Source organism: Anarhichas minor, unplaced genomic scaffold (assembly GCF_050575085.1).
Source record: "Anarhichas minor isolate MPS153535 unplaced genomic scaffold, ASM5057508v1 ptg000010l, whole genome shotgun sequence".
In the NCBI taxonomy this organism is placed as follows: Eukaryota; Metazoa; Chordata; class Actinopteri; order Perciformes; family Anarhichadidae; genus Anarhichas; species Anarhichas minor.
The window spans coordinates 351,579-375,980 of NW_027466456.1; the positions used below are offsets into that span (position 1 = coordinate 351,579).

General features: G+C 39.7%; 3 protein-coding genes and 1 long non-coding RNA gene across 12 annotated transcripts in view; 2 read left to right on the forward strand and 2 right to left on the reverse strand.

Moving 5' to 3' along the window:
- Positions 1–512: 512 nt before the first annotated feature.
- slc10a4 (solute carrier family 10 member 4) lies at positions 513–10,512 on the forward strand. Its single transcript, XM_076087337.1, has 3 exons — positions 513–1,030; positions 1,318–1,528; positions 9,086–10,512. Exons 1-3 carry the CDS (start codon positions 513–515, stop codon positions 9,611–9,613), a joined length of 1,257 nt encoding a protein of 418 aa, XP_075943452.1. The 3' UTR covers positions 9,614–10,512.
- On the reverse strand, positions 8,902–14,373 carry LOC142946247 (uncharacterized). The gene is made up of 2 exons (XR_012953049.1): positions 10,568–14,373; positions 8,902–9,648 (listed from the first exon to the last, which is right to left on the reverse strand). It is a non-coding gene; the product is annotated as an uncharacterized LOC142946247 (long non-coding RNA).
- Positions 11,973–13,864, forward strand: zar1 (zygote arrest 1). Its single transcript, XM_076087338.1, has 4 exons — positions 11,973–12,635; positions 13,402–13,494; positions 13,568–13,642; positions 13,721–13,864. The coding sequence occupies exons 1-4, from the start codon at positions 11,973–11,975 to the stop codon at positions 13,862–13,864; spliced, it is 975 nt and encodes a 324-aa protein (XP_075943453.1).
- Positions 14,374–15,794: 1,421 nt separating the features above from the next.
- Positions 15,795–24,402, reverse strand: part of fryl (furry homolog, like) — a 65,844-nt gene continuing 57,236 nt past the window's right edge. For 4 of the 9 annotated variants that reach the window (XM_076087321.1, XM_076087320.1, XM_076087319.1 and 1 more), the window contains 8 exons: positions 24,242–24,391; positions 23,920–24,018; positions 23,053–23,121; positions 20,942–20,974; positions 20,729–20,746; positions 19,001–19,111; positions 18,305–18,498; positions 15,795–17,510 (listed from right to left, as the gene is read on the reverse strand). In XM_076087321.1, the coding sequence (XP_075943436.1) occupies positions 17,273–17,510; positions 18,305–18,498; positions 19,001–19,111; positions 20,729–20,746; positions 20,942–20,974; positions 23,053–23,121; positions 23,920–24,018; positions 24,242–24,391 (912 nt within the window). In that variant the 3' untranslated portion in view covers positions 15,795–17,272. The remainder of the gene's footprint in view (positions 17,511–18,304; positions 18,499–19,000; positions 19,112–20,728; positions 20,747–20,941; positions 20,975–23,052; positions 23,122–23,919; positions 24,019–24,241; positions 24,392–24,402) is intronic. The other 5 variants (XM_076087323.1, XM_076087326.1, XM_076087324.1 and 2 more) reach the window with 2 other exon arrangements.

A 24,402-nucleotide genomic window follows, 5' to 3' on the forward strand; every position in this document is an offset into this window, starting at 1 on the left:
ATGTTCAGTTTGCTGCACTAGTGTAGAAAGATCAGCACACTTTTCATTCATTAGACTGTGTTTAACCTCTTCACTACAGCTCCAGTTCCCATGTGTCTACATTCTAGTCTTCATAATTCTACAGAAGATAGAGAGAGAACAATCTATTGGGCCGGGTTTTATTTCCTAAATGGAAAACTAAATATGTAATAATTGGATTGATATTGATGGGGACCTTTTCTCCTTATTACGGAGCGGAGCGCAGTATAAAAGGGCAGACTGTGCGTTATTGATTGGCCCACCCACTCTCTTTCTCGCTGAGGCTTTAGACCGTGTGCAGACTCCCCTCCAGCTGTGTGCGTCTATAGGTGGGAGCCAATCCGTGGGACCAGTCTGTCTCTGAGAGTCACTTTAAGGCTATCAGTACCATGGCACCATCACATCCTCCGACCATTGAGCGCTGTTTCTCATTAGTGCCAGTGCGCCACTAGGGAATCATTTTACGCACGATCCTCTGCCTCTCCTGTTGCGCCATGGAGAATTCCAGCCTGTTGGGCGGCGTCGCACAGAATGCTGGTTTGATGGACTTTATGTCGGACACTTTGAAGCAAGTTGTGGATTCTCCAAAGGACGCTGCCATGGCGGGATTAGTGGCCATCTTCCGCGAAGCCAGCGCATTCAGGACTGTCGCCGGAGCTGAGTTTATGGCCGCTCCGTCGACGGAATCCCCTCACCTGATGCCCGCCTTTTGGGATTCCCCGCTCAGCCACGGAATCAATGTCTTTGTGGGACTTGTGCTTTGCTTCACCATGTTGGGGCTGGGCTGCACGGTGGAGGTTAGCCAGCTCGGGGAGCATATCCGCAGGCCCATCGGGGTGCTGCTGGCACTGGTGTGTCAGTTTGTTATCATGCCCTTGGTGGCCTTTCTGTTGGCTTTAGCCTTCTCTCTGGACGATGTGGCGGCGATGGCTGTTCTCCTCTGTGGCTGCTGCCCGGGAGGAAACTTATCAAATATAATGTCTCTGCTGGTGAACGGGGAGATGAATCTAAGGTATGTATACTGTACTAATCTACAGAAACAACACAGTGAGTTATGAAGTGGAACGGTAAAAAACAAAACGATTTCACAAGGTTGATCTACGTTTTGCGCATCTCATTCCGCAAATTACGCACTGAAGTAACGGGGACTTTGGTACAACATTACGCACGACTTACAAGTTCTACACGCTTCCCTTAATTCAATGAGTCTTTCCTGTCAAACTTAAAAAAGATTCAACATTGTGACCAAACACCACATGCATGGTGTAAACGGTGCGTCTTTGCTCTCCTTCTCCCCAGCATCGTCATGACCATCTCTTCCACTCTGCTGGCGCTCGTGCTGATGCCGCTGTGTCTGTGGATCTACAGCCGGGCCTGGATCAACACACCCGTGGTCAACCTCATGCCCTTCGGGGCCATCATCCTGACCCTGTGCAGCACTCTCATCCCCATTGGTTTAGGAGTTATCCTGAGGTACCGCTACACGCGCGTGGCCGACATTGTTTTAAAGGTAATTTAAGAGAAGTCTCTCAAAGTTACTTTTCCATTTAATCAATGAGCTGAATTTGTGAAATAATTAAATTGAGGTTATTTTAGACCGTGTGTACTTTCAGTTAAGGACCAAAAGCGCACTGCGTAATTTTCCTGTCATAAGTAGAAGGGGATGCTGACTGCAGGAACAGTGACATCAGAGGCACTGTGTCCGGAAGAACTCCTCCCCCCTATTTGATAAAAGCCACATATGAGGGAGGGCCACAACAGCTACAACCATGGTTACAACAGGCTGTAACGTTGGGCAGCAGTGATGCCTTGATGCAGACTTCACCCCTACGTTTAGAAAGTTTAAATTGTAATTATGTTCGCATATTATAATCACGTTCCCAAATATGTCATAAAAATACGTAAAAAGTCAAAAAATGGCATAGTATAAATGGCATTAAAAAAGTCATATTATAGTATGTCGAAAAAAGTCATAGTATAGCATGTCGAAAAAAGTCAAAGTATAACATGTCGAAAAAAGTCATAGTATAGCATGTCGAAAAAAGTCATAGTATAGCATGTCGAAAAAAGTCATAGTATAGCATGTCGAAAAAAGTCAAAGTATAACATGTCGAAAAAAGTCATAGTATAGCATGTCGAAAAAAGTCAAAGTATAGCATGTCGAAAAAAGTCAAAGTATAACATGTCGAAAAAAGTCATAGTATAGTATGTCGGAAAAAGTCATAGTATAGCATGTCGAAAAAAGTCAAAGTATAACATGTCGAAAAAAGTCATAGTATAGCATGTCGAAAAAAGTCATAGTATAGCATGTCGAAAAAAGTCAAAGTATAACATGTCGAAAAAAGTCATAATATAGCATGTCGAAAAAAGTCAAAGTATAACGTCGAAAAAAGTCATAGTATAGCATGTCGAAAAAAGTCTAAGTATAGAATGTCGAAAAAAGTCAAAGTATAGCATGTTGAAAAAAGTCATAGTATAGCATGTCGAAAAAAGTCAAAATATAGCATGTCGAAAAAAGTCAAAGTATAACATGTCGAAAAAAGTCATAGTATAGCATGTCGAAAAAAGTCATAGTATAGCATGTCGAAAAAAGTCATAGTATAGCATGTCGAAAAAAGTCATAGTATAGAATGTCGAAAAAAGTCAAAGTATAGCATGTCGAAAAAAGTCATAGTATAGCATGTCGAAAAAAGTCATAGTATAGCATGTCGAAAAAAGGTCAAAATATAGCATGTCGAAAAAAGTCAAAGTATAACATGTCGAAAAAAGTCATAGTATAGCATGTCGAAAAAAGTCATAATATAGCATGTCGAAAAAAGTCAAAGTATAGTAAGTTTAAAAAAATCATAAAGTCAACGTATGACATGTCGAAAAAAGTCATAGTATAGCATGTCGAAAAAAGTCATAGTATAGCATGTCGAAAAAAGGTCAAAATATAGCATGTCGAAAAAAGTCAAAGTATAACATGTCGGAAAAAGTCATAGTATAGCATGTCGAAAAAAGTCAAAGTATAACATGTCGAAAAAAGTCATAGTATAGCATGTCGAAAAAAGTCATAGTATAGCATGTCGAAAAAAGTCAAAGTATAACATGTCGAAAAAAGTCATAATATAGCATGTCGAAAAAAGTCAAAGTATAACATGTCGAAAAAAGTCATAGTATAGCATGTCGAAAAAAGTCATAGTATAGCATGTCGAAAAAAGTCATAGTATAGAATGTCGAAAAAAGTCAAAGTATAGCATGTTGAAAAAAGTCATAGTATAGCATGTCGAAAAAAGTCAAAATATAGCATGTCGAAAAAAGTCAAAGTATAACATGTCGAAAAAAGTCATAGTATAGCATGTCGAAAAAAGTCATAGTATAGCATGTCGAAAAAAGTCATAGTATAGCATGTCGAAAAAAGTCATAATATAGCATGTCGAAAAAAGTCAAAGTATAGTAAGTTTCAAAAAATCATAAAGTCAACGTATGACATGTCGAAAAAAGTCAATAGTATAGCATGTCGAAAAAAGTCATATTATAGAATGTCGAAAAAAGTCATAGTATAGAATGTCGAAAAAAGTCATAGTATAGCATGTCGAAAAAAGTCATAGTATAGCATGTCGAAAAAAGTCATAGTATAGCATGTCGAAAAAAGTCATAGTATAGAATGTCGAAAAAAGTCAAAGTATAGCATGTCGAAAAAAGTCATAGTATAGCATGTCGAAAAAAGTCATAGTATAGCATGTCGAAAAAAGGTCAAAATATAGCATGTCGAAAAAAGTCAAAGTATAACATGTCGAAAAAAGTCATAGTATAGCATGTCGAAAAAAGTCATAATATAGCATGTCGAAAAAAGTCAAAGTATAGTAAGTTTAAAAAAATCATAAAGTCAACGTATGACATGTCGAAAAAAGTCAATAGTATAGCATGTCGAAAAAAGTCATATTATAGAATGTCGAAAAAAGTCATAGTATAGAATGTCGAAAAAAGTCATAGTATAGCATGTCGAAAAAAGTCATAGTATAGCATGTCGAAAAAAGTCATAGTATAGCATGTCGAAAAAAGTCATAGTATAGAATGTCGAAAAAAGTCAAAGTATAGCATGTCGAAAAAAGTCATAGTATAGCATGTCGAAAAAAGTCAAAGTATAGCATGTCGAAAAAAGTCAAAGTATAGCATGTCGAAAAAAGTCAAAGTATAGCATGTCGAAAAAAGTCATAGTATAGCATGTCGAAAAAAGTCATAGTATAGCATGTCGAAAAAAGTCAAAGTATAGCATGTCGAAAAAAGTCAAAGTATAACATGTCGAAAAAAGTCATATTATAGTCTGTCAAAAAAAGTCATAGTATAGCATGTCGAAAAAAGTCATATTATAGTCTGTCAAAAAAAGTCATAGTATAGCATGTCGAAAAAAGTCATAGTATAGCATGTCGAAAAAAGTCATAGTATAGCATGTCGAAAAAAGTCAAAGTATAGCATGTCGAAAAAAGTCTAAGTATAGCCTGTCGAAAAAAGTCATAGTATAGCATGTCGAAAAAAGTCATAGTATAGCATGTCGAAAAAAGTCAAAGTATAGCATGTCGAAAAAAGTCTAAGTATAGCCTGTCGAAAAAAGTCAATAGTATAGCATGTCGAAAAAAGTCATAGTATAGCATGTCGAAAAAAGTCATAGTATAGAATGTCGAAAAAAGTCAAAGTATAGCATGTCGAAAAAAGTCATAGTATAGCATGTCGAAAAAAGTCATAGTATAGCATGTCGAAAAAAGGTCAAAATATAGCATGTCGAAAAAAGTCAAAGTATAACATGTCGAAAAAAGTCATAGTATAGCATGTCGAAAAAAGTCATAATATAGCATGTCGAAAAAAGTCAAAGTATAGTAAGTTTAAAAAAATCATAAAGTCAACGTATGACATGTCGAAAAAAGTCAATAGTATAGCATGTCGAAAAAAGTCATATTATAGAATGTCGAAAAAAGTCATAGTATAGAATGTCGAAAAAAGTCATAGTATAGCATGTCGAAAAAAGTCATAGTATAGCATGTCGAAAAAAGTCATAGTATAGCATGTCGAAAAAAGTCATAGTATAGAATGTCGAAAAAAGTCAAAGTATAGCATGTCGAAAAAAGTCATAGTATAGCATGTCGAAAAAAGTCAAAGTATAGCATGTCGAAAAAAGTCAAAGTATAGCATGTCGAAAAAAGTCAAAGTATAGCATGTCGAAAAAAGTCATAGTATAGCATGTCGAAAAAAGTCATAGTATAGCATGTCGAAAAAAGTCAAAGTATAGCATGTCGAAAAAAGTCAAAGTATAACATGTCGAAAAAAGTCATATTATAGTCTGTCAAAAAAAGTCATAGTATAGCATGTCGAAAAAAGTCATATTATAGTCTGTCAAAAAAAGTCATAGTATAGCATGTCGAAAAAAGTCATAGTATAGCATGTCGAAAAAAGTCATAGTATAGCATGTCGAAAAAAGTCAAAGTATAGCATGTCGAAAAAAGTCTAAGTATAGCCTGTCGAAAAAAGTCAATAGTATAGCATGTCGAAAAAAGTCATAGTATAGCATGTCGAAAAAAGTCAAAGTATAGCATGTCGAAAAAAGTCAAAGTATAGCCTGTCGAAAAAAGTCAATAGTATAGCATGTCGAAAAAAGTCATAGTATGGCATGTCGAAAAAAGTCAAAGTATAGCATGTCGAAAAAAGTCATAGTATAGCATGTCGAAAAAAGTCAAAGTATAGCATGTCGAAAAAAGTCAAAGTATAGTCTGTCGAAAAAAGTCAATAGTATAGCATGTCGAAAAAAGTCATAGTATAGCATGTCGAAAAAAGTCAAAGTATAGCATGTCGAAAAAAGTCATAGTATAGCATGTCGAAAAAAGGTCAAAATATAGCATGTCGAAAAAAGTCATAGTATAGCATGTCGAAAAAAGTCATAATATAGCATGTCGAAAAAAGTCAAAGTATAGTAAGTTTAAAAAAATCATAAAGTCAACGTATGACATGTCGAAAAAAGTCAATAGTATAGCATGTCGAAAAAAGTCATATTATAGAATGTCGAAAAAAGTCATAGTATAGAATGTCGAAAAAAGTCATAGTATAGCATGTCGAAAAAAGTCATAGTATAGCATGTCGAAAAAAGTCATAGTATAGCATGTCGAAAAAAGTCATAGTATAGAATGTCGAAAAAAGTCAAAGTATAGCATGTCGAAAAAAGTCATAGTATAGCATGTCGAAAAAAGTCAAAGTATAGCATGTCGAAAAAAGGTCAAAATATAGCATGTCGAAAAAAGTCAAAGTATAACATGTCGAAAAAAGTCATAGTATAGCATGTCGAAAAAAGTCATAATATAGCATGTCGAAAAAAGTCAAAGTATAGTAAGTTTAAAAAAATCATAAAGTCAACGTATGACATGTCGAAAAAAGTCAATAGTATAGCATGTCGAAAAAAGTCATATTATAGAATGTCGAAAAAAGTCATAGTATAGAATGTCGAAAAAAGTCATAGTATAGCATGTCGAAAAAAGTCATAGTATAGCATGTCGAAAAAAGTCATAGTATGGCATGTCGAAAAAAGTCAAAGTATAGCATGTCGAAAAAAGTCATAGTATAGCATGTCGAAAAAAGTCATAGTATAGCATGTCGAAAAAAGTCAAAGTATAGCATGTCGAAAAAAGTCAAAGTATAGTCTGTCGAAAAAGTCAATAGTATAGCATGTCGAAAAAAGTCATAGTATAGCATGTCGAAAAAAGTCAAAGTATAGCATGTCGAAAAAAGTCAATAGTATAGCATGTCGAAAAAAGTCATAGTATAGCATGTCGAAAAAAGTCAATAGTATAGCCTGTCGAAAAAAGTCAATAGTATAGCATGTTGAAAAAAGTCATAGTATAGCATGTCGAAAAAAGTCTAAGTATAGCATGTCGAAAAAAGTCAAAGTATAGCATGTCGAAAAAAGTCATAGTATAGTATGTCGAAAAAAGTCAAAGTATAGCCTGTCGAAAAAAGTCAATAGTATAGCATGTCGAAAAAAGTCATAGTATAGCATGTCGAAAAAAGTCATAGTATAGCATGTCGAAAAAAGTCATAATATAGCATGTCGAAAAAAGTCAAAGTATAACATGTCGAAAAAAGTCATAGTATAGCATGTCGAAAAAAGTCATAGTATAGCATGTTGAAAAAAGTCATAGTATAGCATGTCGAAAAAAGTCAAAGTATAACATGTCGAAAAAAGTCATAGTATAGCATGTCGAAAAAAGTCAAAGTATAGCATGTCGAAAAAAGTCAAAGTATAACATGTCGAAAAAAGTCATAGTATAGTATGTCGAAAAAAGTCATAGTATAGCATGTCGAAAAAAGTCAAAGTATAACATGTCGAAAAAAGTCATAGTATAGCATGTCGAAAAAAGTCATAGTATAGCATGTCGAAAAAAGTCAAAGTATAACATGTCGAAAAAAGTCATAATATAGCATGTCGAAAAAAGTCAAACTATAACATGTCGAAAAAAGTCATAGTATAGCATGTCGAAAAAAGTCAAAGTATAACATGTCGAAAAAAGTCATAGTATAGCATGTCGAAAAAAGTCATAGTATAGCATGTCGAAAAAAGTCATAGTATAGCATGTCGAAAAAAGTCATAGTATAGCATGTCGAAAAAAGTCATAGTATAGCATGTCGAAAAAAGTCATAGTATAGCATGTCGAAAAAAGTCATAGTATAGAATGTCGAAAAAAGTCATAGTATAGCATGTCGAAAAAAGTCATAGTATAGAATGTCGAAAAAAGTCAAAGTATAGCATGTCGAAAAAAGTCATAGTATAGCATGTCGAAAAATGTCAAAATATAGCATGTCGAAAAAAGTCAAAGTATAACATGTCGAAAAAAGTCATAGTATAGCATGTCGAAAAAAGTCATAGTATAGCATGTCGAAAAAAGTCATAGTATAGCATGTCGAAAAAAGTCATAGTATAGAATGTCGAAAAAAGTCAAAGTATAGCATGTCGAAAAAAGTCATAGTATAGCATGTCGAAAAAAGGTCAAAATATAGCATGTCGAAAAAAGTCAAAGTATAACATGTCGAAAAAAGTCATAGTATAGCATGTCGAAAAAAGTCATAATATAGCATGTCGAAAAAAGTCAAAGTATAGTAAGTTTTAAAAAATCATAAAGTCAACGTATGACATGTCGAAAAAAGTCAATAGTATAGCATGTCGAAAAAAGTCATATTATAGAATGTCGAAAAAAGTCATATTATAGAATGTCGAAAAAAGTCAGTTTAGCATATCGAAAAAAGTAAAAGTATAGCATGTCGAAAAAAGTAAAAGTATAGCATGTCGAAAAAAGTCATAGTATAGAATGTCGAAAAAAGTCAAAGTATAGCATGTCGAAAAAAGTCATAGTATAGCATGTCGAAAAAAGTCATAATATAGCATGTCGAAAAAAGTCATAGTATAGCATGTCGAAAAAAGTCATAGTATAGCATGTCGAAAAAAGTCATAGTATAGCATGTCGAAAAAAGTCATAGTATAGCATGTCGAAAAAAGTCATAGTATAGCATGTCGAAAAAAGTCATAGTATAGCATGTCAAAAAAAGTCATAAAAAAGTCATAGTATAGCATATCGAAAAAAGTAAAAGTATAGCATGTCGAAAAAAGTCATAAAAAAGTCATAGTATAGTAAGTTTTAAAAAATCATAAAAAACTCATAGTATAGCATGTCGTAAAGAAAAAATGAAAGTCATACTATGCATGTCAAAAAACAAAAAAGTCATAAAAAAGTCATGGTATTATGTTGACAAAAGGCATAGTAGAGGATGTCTAAAGAAGTCACAGTAAGGTCATAAAAGTGAAAAAAAACAGTATAGTGTGTCAAAAAAAATGTAATAAATAATGAAATAAATCATAGTATAGTCCGTTGAAAGAAGTAAAACATTTTTTATCGCATATAAAAAGAAAATGTATACAATAGTAGCATGTAAAAAGAAGAGAAAGTCATTGCCCTCCAGGACGACAGGTATAAGTTTCCCTCCAGCAGAAAACAGCTGACCTCGGGTCAGACAACCACCTCAGTGCTGAGCTCCTCTGTGTCTCCAGGTCTCCCTGTGGTCTCTGCTGGTCACCCTCGTGATGCTGTTCATCCTGACTGGAGCGATGCTGGGCCCGGAGCTGCTGTCCACCATCCCGCCCTCCGTCTACGTGGTGGCCATCCTGATGCCTCTGTGCGGCTACGCCGCGGGCTACGGCCTGGCCGTGCTCTTCGACCTGCCGCCCAGCAGCTGCCGGTCAGTCTCTCTGGAGACGGGATGCCAGAATGTGCAGCTGTGCACCGCCATCCTGAAGCTGGCCTTCCCCCCCCAGCTGATGGGAGGCATGTACATGTTCCCTCTGCTGTACGCCCTGTTCCAGGCGGCCGAGGCCGGCATCTTCATCCTGGCCTACAGGATGTACAGGAAGAAGGTCCTGCACAAAGCGGACCCCATGGGGGACGGCGAGGACACGGGCATAACGTATCAAAGGTTTCAGGACGACGAGGACATGGACTCGTCTTACGGTGCCGTGGCGGTGAGCGACCCGAACACCATCATGTTGGACCCCTGTCCTCCCGATCCCACTCCTGTTTGATGTGCAGACCACTACAGATGTGGGGGGAGTGAAACCTGCAAGTGGATCCATCGTTATGATCGCTGTCATTCATGAAGACAAACCTGGAGAACAGGGAGACGATGCTGGGACGGTGCTTAATGTCATCCAGCTTTATGCATTCAGTTTGGCAACAAAAAAAACATCATTAATGTTTTAAAACATCGCTGTGTTTCCTGGAAGCGTTGGTCGCCTGGAGAAAATAAATTCTTAGTCGACCAACACTTATCGACCAATTATGACGGCTAATCGATGAGTTGATTTAATCAACAGATCTGTAAAACTTCACAAAGAATCCCACAAAAGAACCATTTAAAATCTTGAGTTTATAAATGTGTTCATTGATTTGTTGGAAATAAGTATTTAGAATAAAAAAAGCATAAAGACGACTAATCGACTAAAGAAATCTTAGTCGACTGAGAACAAAACGACCGATAACTCGACTAATAATCGAGTTTCTCCACAAAGAATCACACAGAAGCAGCACTTTAAATCTTTTGTTTACCAGAGATGTGTTCATTCATTTGTTGGAAGTCATTTGTGAGGAAAAACGCATAAAAACGACTAATCGAGTAAAGAAACATTAGTCGGCTAAGAACAAAACAACAGATCTGTAAAACTCAATCACACAAAAGCTTTAAATCTAGAGTTCATAAATGTGTTCATTGATTTGTTAGATATAAATTATTTAGCATGAAAAAAGCCTAAAAAACAACAAATCGACAAAACAAATGTAAGTCGACGATGAACAAAACGACTCAGAGAGTTGAGTTCAACTTCAACCTGTGAAAGTCTCATTCATCAATAAATCATCATCACAGACGAGCAGAGCTTCAAACACTGTCTGAACAAAATGTACAATATGTGTATATTATAAACAACTGTGTCAACAAAATAAAAATGTGTAAAGAAAGAAAAGTAAAACAACGTGCATACCTTTGTGACGAGTCTCTGCTGCTTCTTCTGCTTCTTCTGCTTCTGCTGCTTCTTCTTCTTTTCTTTTAAACGGCGGTTTGCAAACAGCTTTCATGTGTTTTAATCCAACAACAAAGCAAAGAAAACTAAATAATTAAACAAACAAGAGGAAACAAATGGAAAATAACAATAAATAAAATCTTTAATTTTAATACGTTAGTCTTGTTGACCCGAAATACTCTCAACATTTGTCACTTTTTTTTCTTCCTCTCCAATCTCCATTTTTTAAAACTTCTCTCGCTGAATCTTCTGACAGAACAACAAAACATAATCCAGTTTCTACTTCTTCACATAACTTCACACTTTACATTATTATTCTTTATAATAACACTGTTAAGACCAGAAGGACTTTCGTCTTCTTATAATCCAACATTCCCAAACAAAGGGTTTACTTTTACTAAATATCTTCCTGTACTTTCTTATATCTACATATATTTTGATGTGTCCCTTTAACACCACTTATATTTACATTACAGTTATTAATCCAACTCTTCAAAGACCCTTTTTCTTTTTGCTGCTCATCCTCCAACATGAGCTGCGTTTGATGGATTCTGAATAGTGATTGTAGTTTTTCAAACATTAACTGTTCTCTCTGCTCATTGATGCTGAACATGAATCTGATATTAAAACTCTGACGTCCTCCACAGATTATAAAGCAATAACTACGGTTATCATCTCACATGCAAACAGATCAATCATCAAGTCACGTGATTATTATTATTACTGTTCTGAAGGTCTCAGGCTCTTTACCTGTGATGCTTGAGCATCCAGTATTCCCAACGAGGTTTTTAGACCTGTATACACAACCATAATCCAGAAGGTATTTTATATTATATAACCATATATTTAGCTTTCAGAGCAGACCAGCTCCTCACTCTGTTCCCACCAAACAGTCTCATCACATTTAAAACCGTTTTAACATCTATTTATTATCAATATGTACATTCCAGGTGAACCTTCAGCATCAAACCACTTTCCTAAACATGTTTTTAGTCTATCCTATCCAGCTCCTTTAACCTCTGTTCAAATTATAAATATTTATTTATATTTTTTATAATCTGTTAAAATTATAAATATTTATTTATGTTGAAATTATAAATATTTATTTATGTTGAAATTGTAAATATTTTTTATGATCTGTTAAAATTATAAATATTTTACATGTTTTTATAATCTGTTATCTGTTTATAAATATATATTTATAATTTTAACATAATATTTTAATCTCCACTTGTTCCGTTCATCTTCTTCCACGTGCCCACCTCTGGTCCACGAACACCTGACCTTAATTAACCTAATAGAGGAGCCCGTGTTGCCCAAATCTACTTAAATAGATTCACCTGCGGCTCTGGTTGGTTGAGCAAAAATGGCAACGTATGGTGAGGAGCCAGTAGACAGTTATTTCTATTCATCTTACAGACACCCCCGGCCCAAAGACGCGGGGTGGAAGTATAAAAGCTACCTGTCCCAGTACGCGGACACTTCTTCGGACGCGTTCAACAACCACCAGCGCGCCCAGCTGAAGTCCATCTTATCTCAGATCAACCCCAAACTCACCCCGAGGCTCCGGAAGGCTAACACCAAGGATGTGTCGGTGCAGGTGAACCCGCGGAGAGACGCCACGGTGCAGTGCTCCATCGGCCCGCGGACCCTGCTGGCCTGGAAGCGGGACTCCCGACGCAGGACGCAGCAGGAGCCCGGAAGCGGCGGCGGCAGTTACGGCGGAGGAAGCGGCAGCCCCAACGCGGCGGGCGGTGTGCGGTACCCGCGCACCCTCGCGGTGTATTCACCCATCGCCTACAGAAGCGTCACCTCCTTCCTGGTCGATGAAAACAACAACAACGACATTAAGGAGGCCTCGTGCGGTGACACGCAGACCGGTGACCCGCCGGACTCTGCGGGGAAACGCGACGGAAAGACCGCGAAGCTCCCGGAGCCACGCGACAAGTCCAAGTCCAAGCTCGTGGAGAGCGACAAGCTGCTGCTCACTGCGGAGGGGTCAAAGGGCAAGGCGCGCGTGCGGTTCCAGGTGAGTTTCGTCACGTGATCAAGGAAGAAAAAAAACATAAATGTGCAAACATGATCTAAAGAAATGTTTAAATACACATAAATATAAACATTTTAAACTATATAATTGAATAAATAAACCTAAACATATTTTTTTATAAAAAAAGTTATACATAAATAACTATTACAAATATTATTTACTACATTTATAATTTTTTTAAAGTTTTAATAAATAACTTTTTGTTTTAACTAAAGATAGCATTGATGGCCTCTTCTCTGCAGTTTCACTTGATGAAATAAATATTTATACGAAACAATTTTCAAGAATAAACTAAAAATAAAATAAAAGCAACGCACTGTATATAATTGAGTCCCCAAAAGGGTAAATTAACCAGAACATTGGTCATTTTAAACTGTCAAAATGTACTTGCAGATATTATGAGGTAACTTTGCTCAGATGTTCAGAGACCCTGAAGCGTTGGAGCTTTTACTGGGAGATGAAAGTCTCCTGATTCAGACACACTTTAACTTTTTTAATAAGTAAATCTAATTAAGATAATCATTCACTAACGTTAGCATGTGGCAGATGGTCATTCATTTCAGTTCCGATGTTTTTAAGATTAAATCAGTTTTTTCCAAAATGTCCGAAATCAGAAGTTAGGACAAAAGCAGGCAGATGTTGTAGATCATCATCGACCCGAGCTTTAACTAGTTGAACTGCTTAATCGACTAACATTAGAGGCGGAGAGTGAACCGACTCCCTGACTTTTGCCTTCTCGTCCCGTCAGTTCCTGGAACAGAAGTACGGATATTATCACTGCAGAGGATGCAACCTGCGATGGGAGAGCGCCTATGTGTGGTGCGTTCAGGGCACCAACAAGGTGAGCTGATCTTTATGTATTGTTTGTTCATGACCTCTCGCAGCAGACCTAACTGAAGCACGTTGTGTTCCAGGTTTACTTCAAACAGTTCTGTAGGAAATGCCAAAAGGACTTCAACCCGTACCGCGTGGAGGACATCACGTGTCACGTAAGCGCGTCTCTAACTCTCTCTGTGAGCTGAAACTGTGTCACGACTAAACCAAGACTTTCTTCTTCTTCTTCCCAGACCTGCAACAAAGCGCGCTGTTCGTGCGCCGTAACGCAGCGCCACGTGGACCCCAAACGGCCTCACAGACAGGACCTGTGCGGCAGATGCAAAGGGAAGCGTCTGTCCTGCGAGAGCACCTTCAGCTTCAAGTACATCATCTAGGAGATGTTTCAAGACAACATTCCACTTTGTTTGCACAAAAAAAAACATTTGTTTCAAAACTTTATTTCATGCCTGTTTTGTGTTGATGGATTTAAGCACCACACAATTTTGCAATGTAATAAATGGCTACCTTGCACTCTGTACTGACGCCTTTCTTTCAGAAGTGGAACTAAAATACTCAAATATCAGAGCTTTAAATTAAGCTCAGGTCTGTGGTTCAGGATTAACAGCGTGCCTGGGACTCTGATCTCACTGGTGGGTTTAGTGGGCCTTTGACAACATGTTGTGGACCCAGAGTAGCAAATATGGAATATTATATATCAAAGAGGGGGTGGGAAAATGAACTGAATATTTAAGAGACTTTTCAAAGAATCGACAAAATGACTTGTTTCAGGAAATGGAGAACTTTAAGATTTAAAGGCAAAGTACGGTTTTGAAAACATATTTTTAAATACTTTCAGTTGAGACTTCAAATGGTGTGATTGGTGATTGTGGATGCATAACAGCTGGAGGGGAAGCAAGATTCCAATAACTGGAGAACCGTATAAAATGTGAGACGATGAACAGTGTAGACCAGGGGTGTCAAACTCATTTTCACTCAGGGCCGCATCAGCATCAGTTTCCCTCAAAGGGCCGGTTGTAACTCGGACTGTATAAATGTAACGACTCCCTAACATTAACTAACACTGCATTTGATTATTCAAGTGTAAAAATATTGTATATGCAGTTATATAAATGTAAAATTATATTTAAGCACATTTGTTATTTTAATTTAGGGTTAAGAAACTCATTACTCTATCAAAGATCAAACTTTTAAAGAAAATAACGACAAATATCAAACACAAGTTATTACATTAACTTTGTTCAAAGCTATTTTTGTCACCTCTCTGCATCACTAATGTCCCTGTCGTCGTCCCGTGCATGGCAGCTACATCCAAGAGCTCCTCACTGAGATCAGGTCTTATAAACATGGATAGATGCTCTGTGTCCATGTTGTCTGTGCTTTCATCAACAGCTAATGAAGAAGACGAGTACCTGCTCGTCTCTTAGCTAGCTGTGTTAGATTGCTGCTAGTTCCTGAACTCGGTCTGCGATGGTGTTTCTTCACAAACTGACATTTGTAAAAGTCTATCTGGTCGGAGCTCACCTGCTCACATACCTTTAGCAGCACTGGGCTGTAGCTTCTGTAAATATATTCTGCTGTGATTGCACTCTGCCTTTTAATTCTTGGACAATTTTGTTTTTCTTGGAGGCTAAATTTAGCTCCGTGTTTGGTGTCAAAATGCCGACGTGAATAGTATCCTTCATCACCGACACGCATCATAACACAGAAGACAGACCCGTTTTTCTCCCTGAAGCACAAACATGTATTCACTTTCCCATCTTTCATTACATCTTCTTCCCTCTGCATCAATTTTTCGATCTCTTTCAACTCAATCACTTGTTGGAAAACCTCTTTACGGGCTGTTGCCTCTCCTGTCCACCTGTTGTGATAGTTTTAATGTCGGTACACAGACAACATGCTATCTCAGAATTTCGACCAAGGGGATACTTTTATTTTCAAGTCTGACAATTTTTTTTCCAAAAAAAAAAAAATATATATATATATATATATATATATTTTTGCTGGTGGATTCGCGGGCCACATAAAATGACGTGGCGGGGGCCTTGAGTTTGACACGTGTGGTGGAGAGGGAACTCTGCTGGAAGAATTTAACTCCGTTTTTTCATGACACCCAAAATAAAAAGCAGGCAACTTGCTGCACAATGTTGGAGGCCAACCACTTGCATATTTTCTGTTAATGCTGTAAAATATTTTGCGATGTGAGATCCTGAACACCTGTATCTTAATTTAGTGGCGTTTCATTACAGATGTTACATCTTATTCCCAAACCTTCCAGAAGAAAGCACTTTGAATTTAAGACCAAGCTCAGACTGATTAGTTTTTTATTTATCCAGAGAGAAGGCTGGTATGTGAGTGAAGAAAAAACAAAAGAAATGTATAATGCACCTCTACATTAAAACATCTTCCAGGTAAATAATATATTCATTAAATAATTAAGAACAGCATTCAAAATGTACCAGACAAGCAGGGAAACAAAGCTGAGGAATGAGTACAGTGACGTGTTACAATGTGCCATGACAAGATCTCCAGAAAGCCTTCAGATTATGAAAGTCACAGCAGCACGAGGCGGCAACGCTTCAACCACTACATCTACCCCCCCCCCCCCCCCCCGCAGACAAAAACAATAAAATAGGAGGGGCTGCTTTGCAACGTGGTAAAAAAAAACAAAAAAACATCAGGGTCGTCAAGGTCCTCTTCGTGAGGGTTTAAGCGGATCACAGTGGAGGAAAAAGGAATGCATATGACTTGGTTGGGTTGGTGCGGTCATTAGACCCCCCCCGACCACAACCAAGGCAGCCTTTGGGAAAGTGTGACTGGATGAGGAAGGCGGAGCGGATCATCAAAGACTCTTCTCTCTCATCACGTGAGCTTTATACAGACATCCTACGCGGATGAACAGTGCATTACACAAAAGTACAACGGGGGGGAAAAAATACTGGTTTTACACTATACATTTTCTAAAATATATACAGAGTAAAATAAGTTATGTTTCCATAATGACTTGTAGCCAGTCTATGTGTGTGTGTGTGTGGTGTAGAACCACACACACACTCTCTAAAGGCAGCTACTTATTTGGTTAAAGAGTGAGTTTTTTTTTTTTTGCGCAGAGATCAATAAACAGATTTATATATATTTCTCTTTTTACACTCCCTGAAAGGCTTGAAACGTGTCCCACAGGGCTACAATGTTACATATCCTAACATTTTACAACCTAGGATGTTAGCGCTAATAAAAAATACATTTCTCAAAAAAATATTCTTGCAGTGCTTTTTCTTTTTTGTTTTCCTCTTTCAAGCATGCTGTTGAAAACTTCTTAAACAAGATTTTCTCTTTCTCTTGTATGTTGCTCATGAATCTTGAGGGCGTGTCCTCCCACATACGACCGGTTTACATGCTGCTATACCCCCCCCCCCCCCCCCCCTCTGAGGAGGAGGTCGGTGTGACGGACCATCAGGTTCAATCCAGCAAAAAAGAAACTAAAAGAAACTAAAATAAAAGTTCTCGTCCCACTGCGTCCTCTCCCACAAAACCACCACACGACTTATTGCAACTGAATTTTGCACGTTGGCTTCGTCCGGGAGAAGATGTTCGCTTTAAGCATTCATACGTAATAATATATATTAAGAGTCACAGTTATTCCCACTCATCCGTTAGCCCTTTAGGTGGAGTCTCTGGTCCTCCTCTGGAGCCCCTCGCTGTCTACCCTCTCTCTACAGCTGAGGTGAGGTCTGTGTAGAGCGGGGGGGTAATGTTAGTCCAGTCTAGTCCAGAACCACCGGCTCTCACAGTCCAGTGCTGACCATGGTGGTGGTCTGGCAGGCCTGAGCCCGACTCAGAGCCTCTCGGATCTGCAGGTTGAGCTCCGTGAGGCGGCCGCTGGCCTGAGAGAGGTCCCTGCTGGGACCCACCACGGCCAGGCAGCCCGTCTGGCCCAGCGTCTGGTGGCGGAAGTAGATGTGCAGCAGGGTCTGGACCGCGTCGTCCGTCTCGTTGCCGAAGATGTCGTTGGGCCACAGAGACCTGCGGAGGAAGGATGTAGTGCTCTTAAGTTCGGTTTATACTGAAGCCAGCAAGAGGCGCATGTGCACCACTGAATCACGTGACGCAAACAGTTCACGAATAAAAACTCTATTTACACGTTTGAGGATTATACAAAGAAGGTCAGTTCACTTTTAGATGTTTTAGAAACAGGAAGTCTTACAAATCTACATTTGAGTAAATATTTTGCAGCCAAATAAAAATAGTTCAACCTTAGTTTCTTTATAATATATTTAAACTTGACTTCTTTCTTTATAAAGGTAATAAAGTAGTTTATGAATATGAGTTTACAGATAATTATAATCCCTCGTCATAGTGGAGGTCGGTTACATCTACAGTCTACGTTCATATCTCCGAGTTGCCCTCGTTGTCTTGTTGTTTGTACGGCCTCTGGAGTTTAGGAGAATAATGCTGTTCAAACAAAGCTTTAGTGCTGCTGCCGTCATGTGGAGTGAGTTTTATGATGTTCCTGTTCAGCGTGCATTGCAGTTTTTTTGAGTCGCTGACTGTCCTGATGTTAAACACGTTCAGCAGAAATACGTCTACTTCTCTGCAGCTTTTACATCTCAAGGACAACGGAGAGAACGTTGTATATCAGTAAACTGCATCACAGTAGAGTTTCGGGAGGTTTTTGTCTCGTATATATTTTACTGATATGCAGGAGATTGTACTGACATTTTAAAAAGCTGTAAACAGCAACACTTGACATGCTTCATTGTTACTTGTTGAATGATCTTTGGTCGGTCGTTGATTAGAGTCAGAAGTGTTCTTCTTACCTAAAGACTTTGACTTGTGTGAGAGCAGAGCTGAAGTCTCTGGCTCTCAGAGTCTCGATCAGAGACTGGATGGCCGTCTCCGTGTTGGTCTGAGGAGAGTCCGACATGCACACGTCCTCCTGACCATCGCTTCCTGTCTCTGCCTCCTTCAGGCAGCTCTCTAGGATGGACAGTTCTTCAGACATGTTGGTCACCTGAGAAACAGAAGACATGCAGACGTTAATCTCATTGCACTGCATATTACAGCGCACACGTGCAAAATAAACCTCCACGTATTAACTGGAAGCACCGACCCCATCGCTCCACATTAGAAATGATTTAATTTCATTAGGCACAAATCCAATTAAAGCTCCAGCAAGACGCAGGAATCGACCGTCTTAAAGGGACAGTAGTGTGTTTGTATGAGGTTCTTCTCCACACTACAGAACATCACTACTGTCTCTTTAAATATTCTGTAGCTAAAAGACAAACCAGCTCAGCTTGTATTTAACAATAAAACTTACAGCTAATCTATGTTAAGTATAATGTTAATGTCAAAACCTTTTATGACAATCTGTGGAAGACGGTGTTCTGACAGCATGATGTAATAAAATGTAATTAGTCTGTTCTTGATTCTCTCACAACATCAACTTTTTAAGGCAAACAAGAACTCCAACTAAATGTAAAAAGTGCATTTTGGGCATGTTTTGTTCTCACCTCTGCCTCCCTCTTGATGGTGTCCACCCTGCTGATGAGCTTACAGTAGGCCTGGAAGAGCAGCAGCAGCTGGAAGTGCAGCTTATAGAGCCTGCGACACAACTCCAGCTCCTACAGAGACAGAAACACAACGCAGAGTCACGTAGCGGTCGAGCTCGACACTTTAAATCGCTCTGATGGTCGTGTGATTAGACGGATTGGTATCCTGGGTTAGAGACGTGGGAGGAGATGAAAGGGTTAACGAGGCCATCCGGTCGGGGTCGTGGAGCGAGAGGCGAGTCTACAACTACAGCTAGTCATGAGATCTCAACTGTGATTACTGAGAGGTCAGACCCTAATCCAGGACAACATGGAGGGAGGATCAATAAACGGTGATTTGAACAGGTATGGGGACAGAACGATACACATGCAAAATGAAAAGTAACTTCAACCGGACAACAACGATGACTACGTTTACATACGTTTAAAATCAATATTCCACTAATATTCCCGTTTACATGCAGCCGTGCACATTCTGATTCACGTGACACGTCCTACGGCCTTTATATCACTTTAAAGTTACTGCAAGGAACTTGGTTGTGTTGGTCCCTGTGGACTAAAGTGGTAGTGTCTCTGAGCACCAGAGTCTCTTTAGAAAACCTCTCATGACCGTGGACCGGTCTCTGCTGGAGGATCTGGGTCTGTCCACGGTGGACCGGTCTCTGCTGGAGGATCTGGGTCTGTCCACGGTGGACCGGTCTCTGCTGGAGGATCTGGGTCTGTCCACGGTGGACCGGTCTCTGCTGGAGGATCTGGGTCTGTCCACGGTGGACCGGTCTCTGCTGGAGGGTCTGGGTCTGTCCACGGTGGACCGGTCTCTGCTGGAGGATCTGGGTCTGTCCACGGTGGACCGGTCTCTGCTGGAGGATCTGGGTCTGTCCACGGTGGACCGGTCTCTGCTGGAGGATCTGGGTCTGTCCACGGTGGACCGGTCTCTGCTGGAGGATCTAGGTCTGTCCACGGTGGACCGGTCTCTGCTGGAGGGTCTGGGTCTGTCCACGGTGGACCGGTCTCTGCTGGAGTCTGAGCTGGAGGAGTTTCTGATGAACCTGCATGATGTCATCTGATTTCATCAGAATCCGACCCGGTGGCTCCGATGACGAGCATCAAGAACAACTCTATAGAAACAGACCATCTTCTCTCTGATGGTCTGTTTACTGATGGAGGTCTGATAGAGGATCAGGACTAAACTGAGACTGGTTCAGAACCAGTTAAAAGCTCCTCACAGTAACTTTAAGTACAGTTAAACCTCTTTCATAATGTTTAAAAGTAGGTGTGTTTTTCCTTTTCTTTACTATCGGCTGACGAGTGTCGCAAATGATTGACTCGATTATTATCTTATATTCTGAATATGCCGCTCACATACTCGTGTCATATTAGGAATAACAGTGGAATATTAGTGTTCATGTAAACGTAGTCACTATGATCTCTCCATCGATAATGAACTCATCGGTAACTCTACTCTGTTGAGATATCTTCCTCTATCTGCAGACACAATCAGTGTGCAGCACAGAGCGGTTTGATTCTCCGGCTACAGAAGGAAGAAGCACATGTTGGCGTACAAGATAACGGTGAACTGAGAGTGAGGATGGGAGAGCCGGGTTACATGACCGATCAACAGAGGTACAGAGGTAAGTGGGTGTCCGGATGTCATGGTTATTAAGAGTCTATAATATGAGAACCACTTACTGCTAGATTTTCCATTTGCTAAGCAAGAAGGAGAGCAGGTCACACAGACACACACACACACAGACACACAGACACACACACACACACACACAGACACACACACACAAACAAACAAAACAGAAGGAGAGAAAGATCAAGAATTAGTGCGCTTTAACATGGCAGCTGACACACAGTGACCTGACGGGCTAAAGAGCGGAGGTTTGTCATCTTCACCTGGTACAGACGAGGGACCTTTATTCTGAAGGGCTGAATAACAGGATGTGTGAGGGGGGGGGGGGGAGAGAGAGAAGACGTGTTGGAGGCTACAGGAAGGAGAAAGTGCTTCTGTGACTGAAAGCATCAGTTTTAACCTAAAGGCCTTTACACACCGACTAATACGTGCGTCAGTATATTTCTATAATGGTTGTATTTGTCATGAATACTTTCCTCCAAACGCTAATATTACGGTAAAAAAGTAAGTTTTTCCGGGAAAGGGTAGATTTTTCTGAGCTTCCACCCTGCAAATAAAAACATCCCATCACGTTGTGTGGAACGTATTTAAAACTTACACTATAGCGAACAACAACACAACAAACTTTATTACTCCTTTCACCCTCAACAAAGGCAGTGAAACCCAAGCCGATGCTTCATGTGTTAAAGCTGCATTCTCTCTAGTGTCCACCAGGGGGCGACTCCTCTGGTTGTATAGAAGTCTATGAGAAAATGACCCTACTTCTCTCTTGATTTATTACCTCAGTAAACATTGTAAACATGAGTTTATGGTCTCAATCTCTAGTTTCAAGTCTCTACGTCACTCCTCAGTCTAAATATGGTAACGTCCATTCATCGGGAAAAAAACAATGAGTGACGTCACGATGACTACGTCCACTTCTTATATAAAGTCTGTGGATCCACTCCTTAAGTCCTTACCTTTCACAATAAAAGCCCTACACATATATACTGTGTAATTGTTTACGAGAGGAAACTCAAATTCACTCAAAACATTTTAATAAAAGGAAACTCAATAAAATATCAGACGCTGGTCAGTAGGATCCTGGTGGTTGGACTTATATCTGCAAGAATCTATGCAAACCTTATTTTGAAAAAGTGCTGCAACTTTTGCAAATTTGCTTCGCTGCCGGTACGAAAAGTTTTAATGCAAAATATTCACAAGGGAGTATTTTGCATTTTCGTGTCGTTATATTTTGCACTCGTCACGCCTCCGGTGTGTGAAGGTCTCACGATAGCGAGCTAAGAGGGAAGCTGTGAGCGTGAATCCACAGATCTGTGCAAGAAGCTCGAGCTTTACGTCAGAATGACATTCATAAGTAGTGAGTACTTGCGAAAAATAAACAGATTTTAGTTTATTTTATAAGATATAGGTGTACTCAGTTCCGCTGCTTTCAGTAAACTGATAAAATACAACAAAATGCTCGTTGAATAAAAAAGGAAAATTATTTCCAACATTCTTTAATTGAACAAAGTTAATAAAGCTTTTATATTGAAGTTCAGTTTTCTACTGATGCCCTCGAACTCAAACAATCCCTGAGTGTAATATCTTGTCTTTTGTAATATGTTTATCGCACAGATTGACATTACAATGATTAAAAACCTGTATATTATAAAGCCAAGCAGAAGAAATGTACAAGACAAAAAGGCCGAGCAACAATATCCTTTAAAGTTGAGTCATTCCCTTTGTAGTCTGACATGATGTCATGTTTGTTTAATTTATTGGAAGAAAATTTAAAAAAGTATTTCAGTAAATGTAAGAAGCTCCTCCTCGTCCTCTTTCGGGCTGTGTTTGATTGACAGCAGCCTTCACGTCACGTGCAGACAGCGTGTTAGTGTTGAGCAGACAGAACCACGCCAGCATCTAACCGGACCGACATGCAGGTAAGTTCACATGCTGTTTAGTGGGCAGCATCTCAGCAGCTAATATGCCGTCTTGGCACCACTAAACTAACGTTAGTGGTGCGCTTTTTCCTGCTGAATGTTCATTCAACAAGCAGGACAAGATGCGGGGTTCCTGTTTGTGAGTTCGATAAGAAGGAGACTTGAGGAGGAAAGCTGATCTGGTTGCTGTTCTGAGGCTACATCCACACCAATACGGAGATCGTTTAAAACCGGGGTTTTAAAACTAAACGATCTCCGTTTCTCACAGCAGATATTGATGCTGTAGCAGACACAAAAAAACAAACTATTTTGATTTCGGATGGACCTCAAGACCTCACTGGACATAAATCCCTCGTCCTCTAACAATTTACGGGATTCTTAAAAGTCATATTGATTGACACAAATTACCAATAATACTCCCAGCCGTCAAACGAGGAAGTGCTCGTCCCTACCTGTGCGTGAGTGTTGTGTGTCTGGCTGCTGTCTTTGTCCCCAAATGTTTTCCTGCAGTTCTCCAGCCACTACAGGGTTGGGAGGACAGGAACGGGTAAAAAAGACAAGAGAAAAACATTAATAAGGAAGAGAGAGGAAGATAAAACAGAGGCAACACAAGAGCTTTGTTTTCTTTTCCTCCCTCTGCATCTACATTTGTGTACGTATATAATAAAGGTCGGTCAGGAAGGAGATCTAATAAGAGTGTTGTACTTAGCCAATTAAAGAAGGCCTGTTCCAGAGTACGGGATCATATCTGGCCCTCCAGGGACCGTTGCCGTCTCATTCAATTAGCGTCCCTGCATCCCAGAACCCCTCTGCGATCTCATCTCTCTTCTCTTCATTCTCCTCCCCCCTCTTCGTTCCTCCTCCCGCCCCTCACAGCTTCTCCGGCCTCTGCCTCCCATAACTGATTTAGGAGCATGGAGGGTTATTTTTATCCCTTCAGCAGGAGGATGGCACTAGTGATGCAGACACTAACGGCTGCTAAATCTACTCATACCCAGCACAATGTCTGCACCGCTGATGAGACAGGCTGGGGCTTATCTTGTACCGCATCAGCTATTTGTCTCCATGTCCTCTTGGTACTTCCATGGTGCGATGGCACAGGGATAAAGGGCAATTTACACAAGCTTCCTAAGTCCATCTCTCTAGAGATGAAAGGCTATTGTGAGACAGTCTCTCACACACATATATCCTGACACAGCAACTTAAACTGCAGCTGAGGCGATCTTAAGAACCACGGAGTGGATGTGAGGCAACGAGTCCTCGGGGACGAAGGTTCAAAGAGAATTGGAAAAGTAGATTCGGCGAGCGTGGCGACTTACAAGTTCTGCTGCTTCTCTCTTGGCGTTGTAGGTGTCCAGGTGTTCCTGCAACTCCAGCACACTAAACTTCAGAGTCTCCAACAGTCCACAAGAGACCAGCTACAAACAGCAAGACAGGACACCACACACATTAACCCACAACACCACCCGGTACATACACGGGACGCGACAGAAAGATATCTACAGCGGGACACACGCACACATTGAGGAATATGCATAACATGCAGCACTATCTTTAAAAATAATATGTTACTGCAAACGTATTTTAGCTCGTTTTCTTTAAATCTAAATGAATGCAGACAACCATGCAGAGCAGCCTCACCGTCTCTGCATCCAGCAGCACGGTGGGGCACTGCGAGCGAGACGTCATGACTTCCAGGGAGCTGAGGAACTGATTGCCCATTCGCTGGAGCCGCTCCCCGAGAAAGCGAACAGACGAGTGCGTAATGGAGCCAAACTTCCTCTGCATGCTCTGTATAAAAC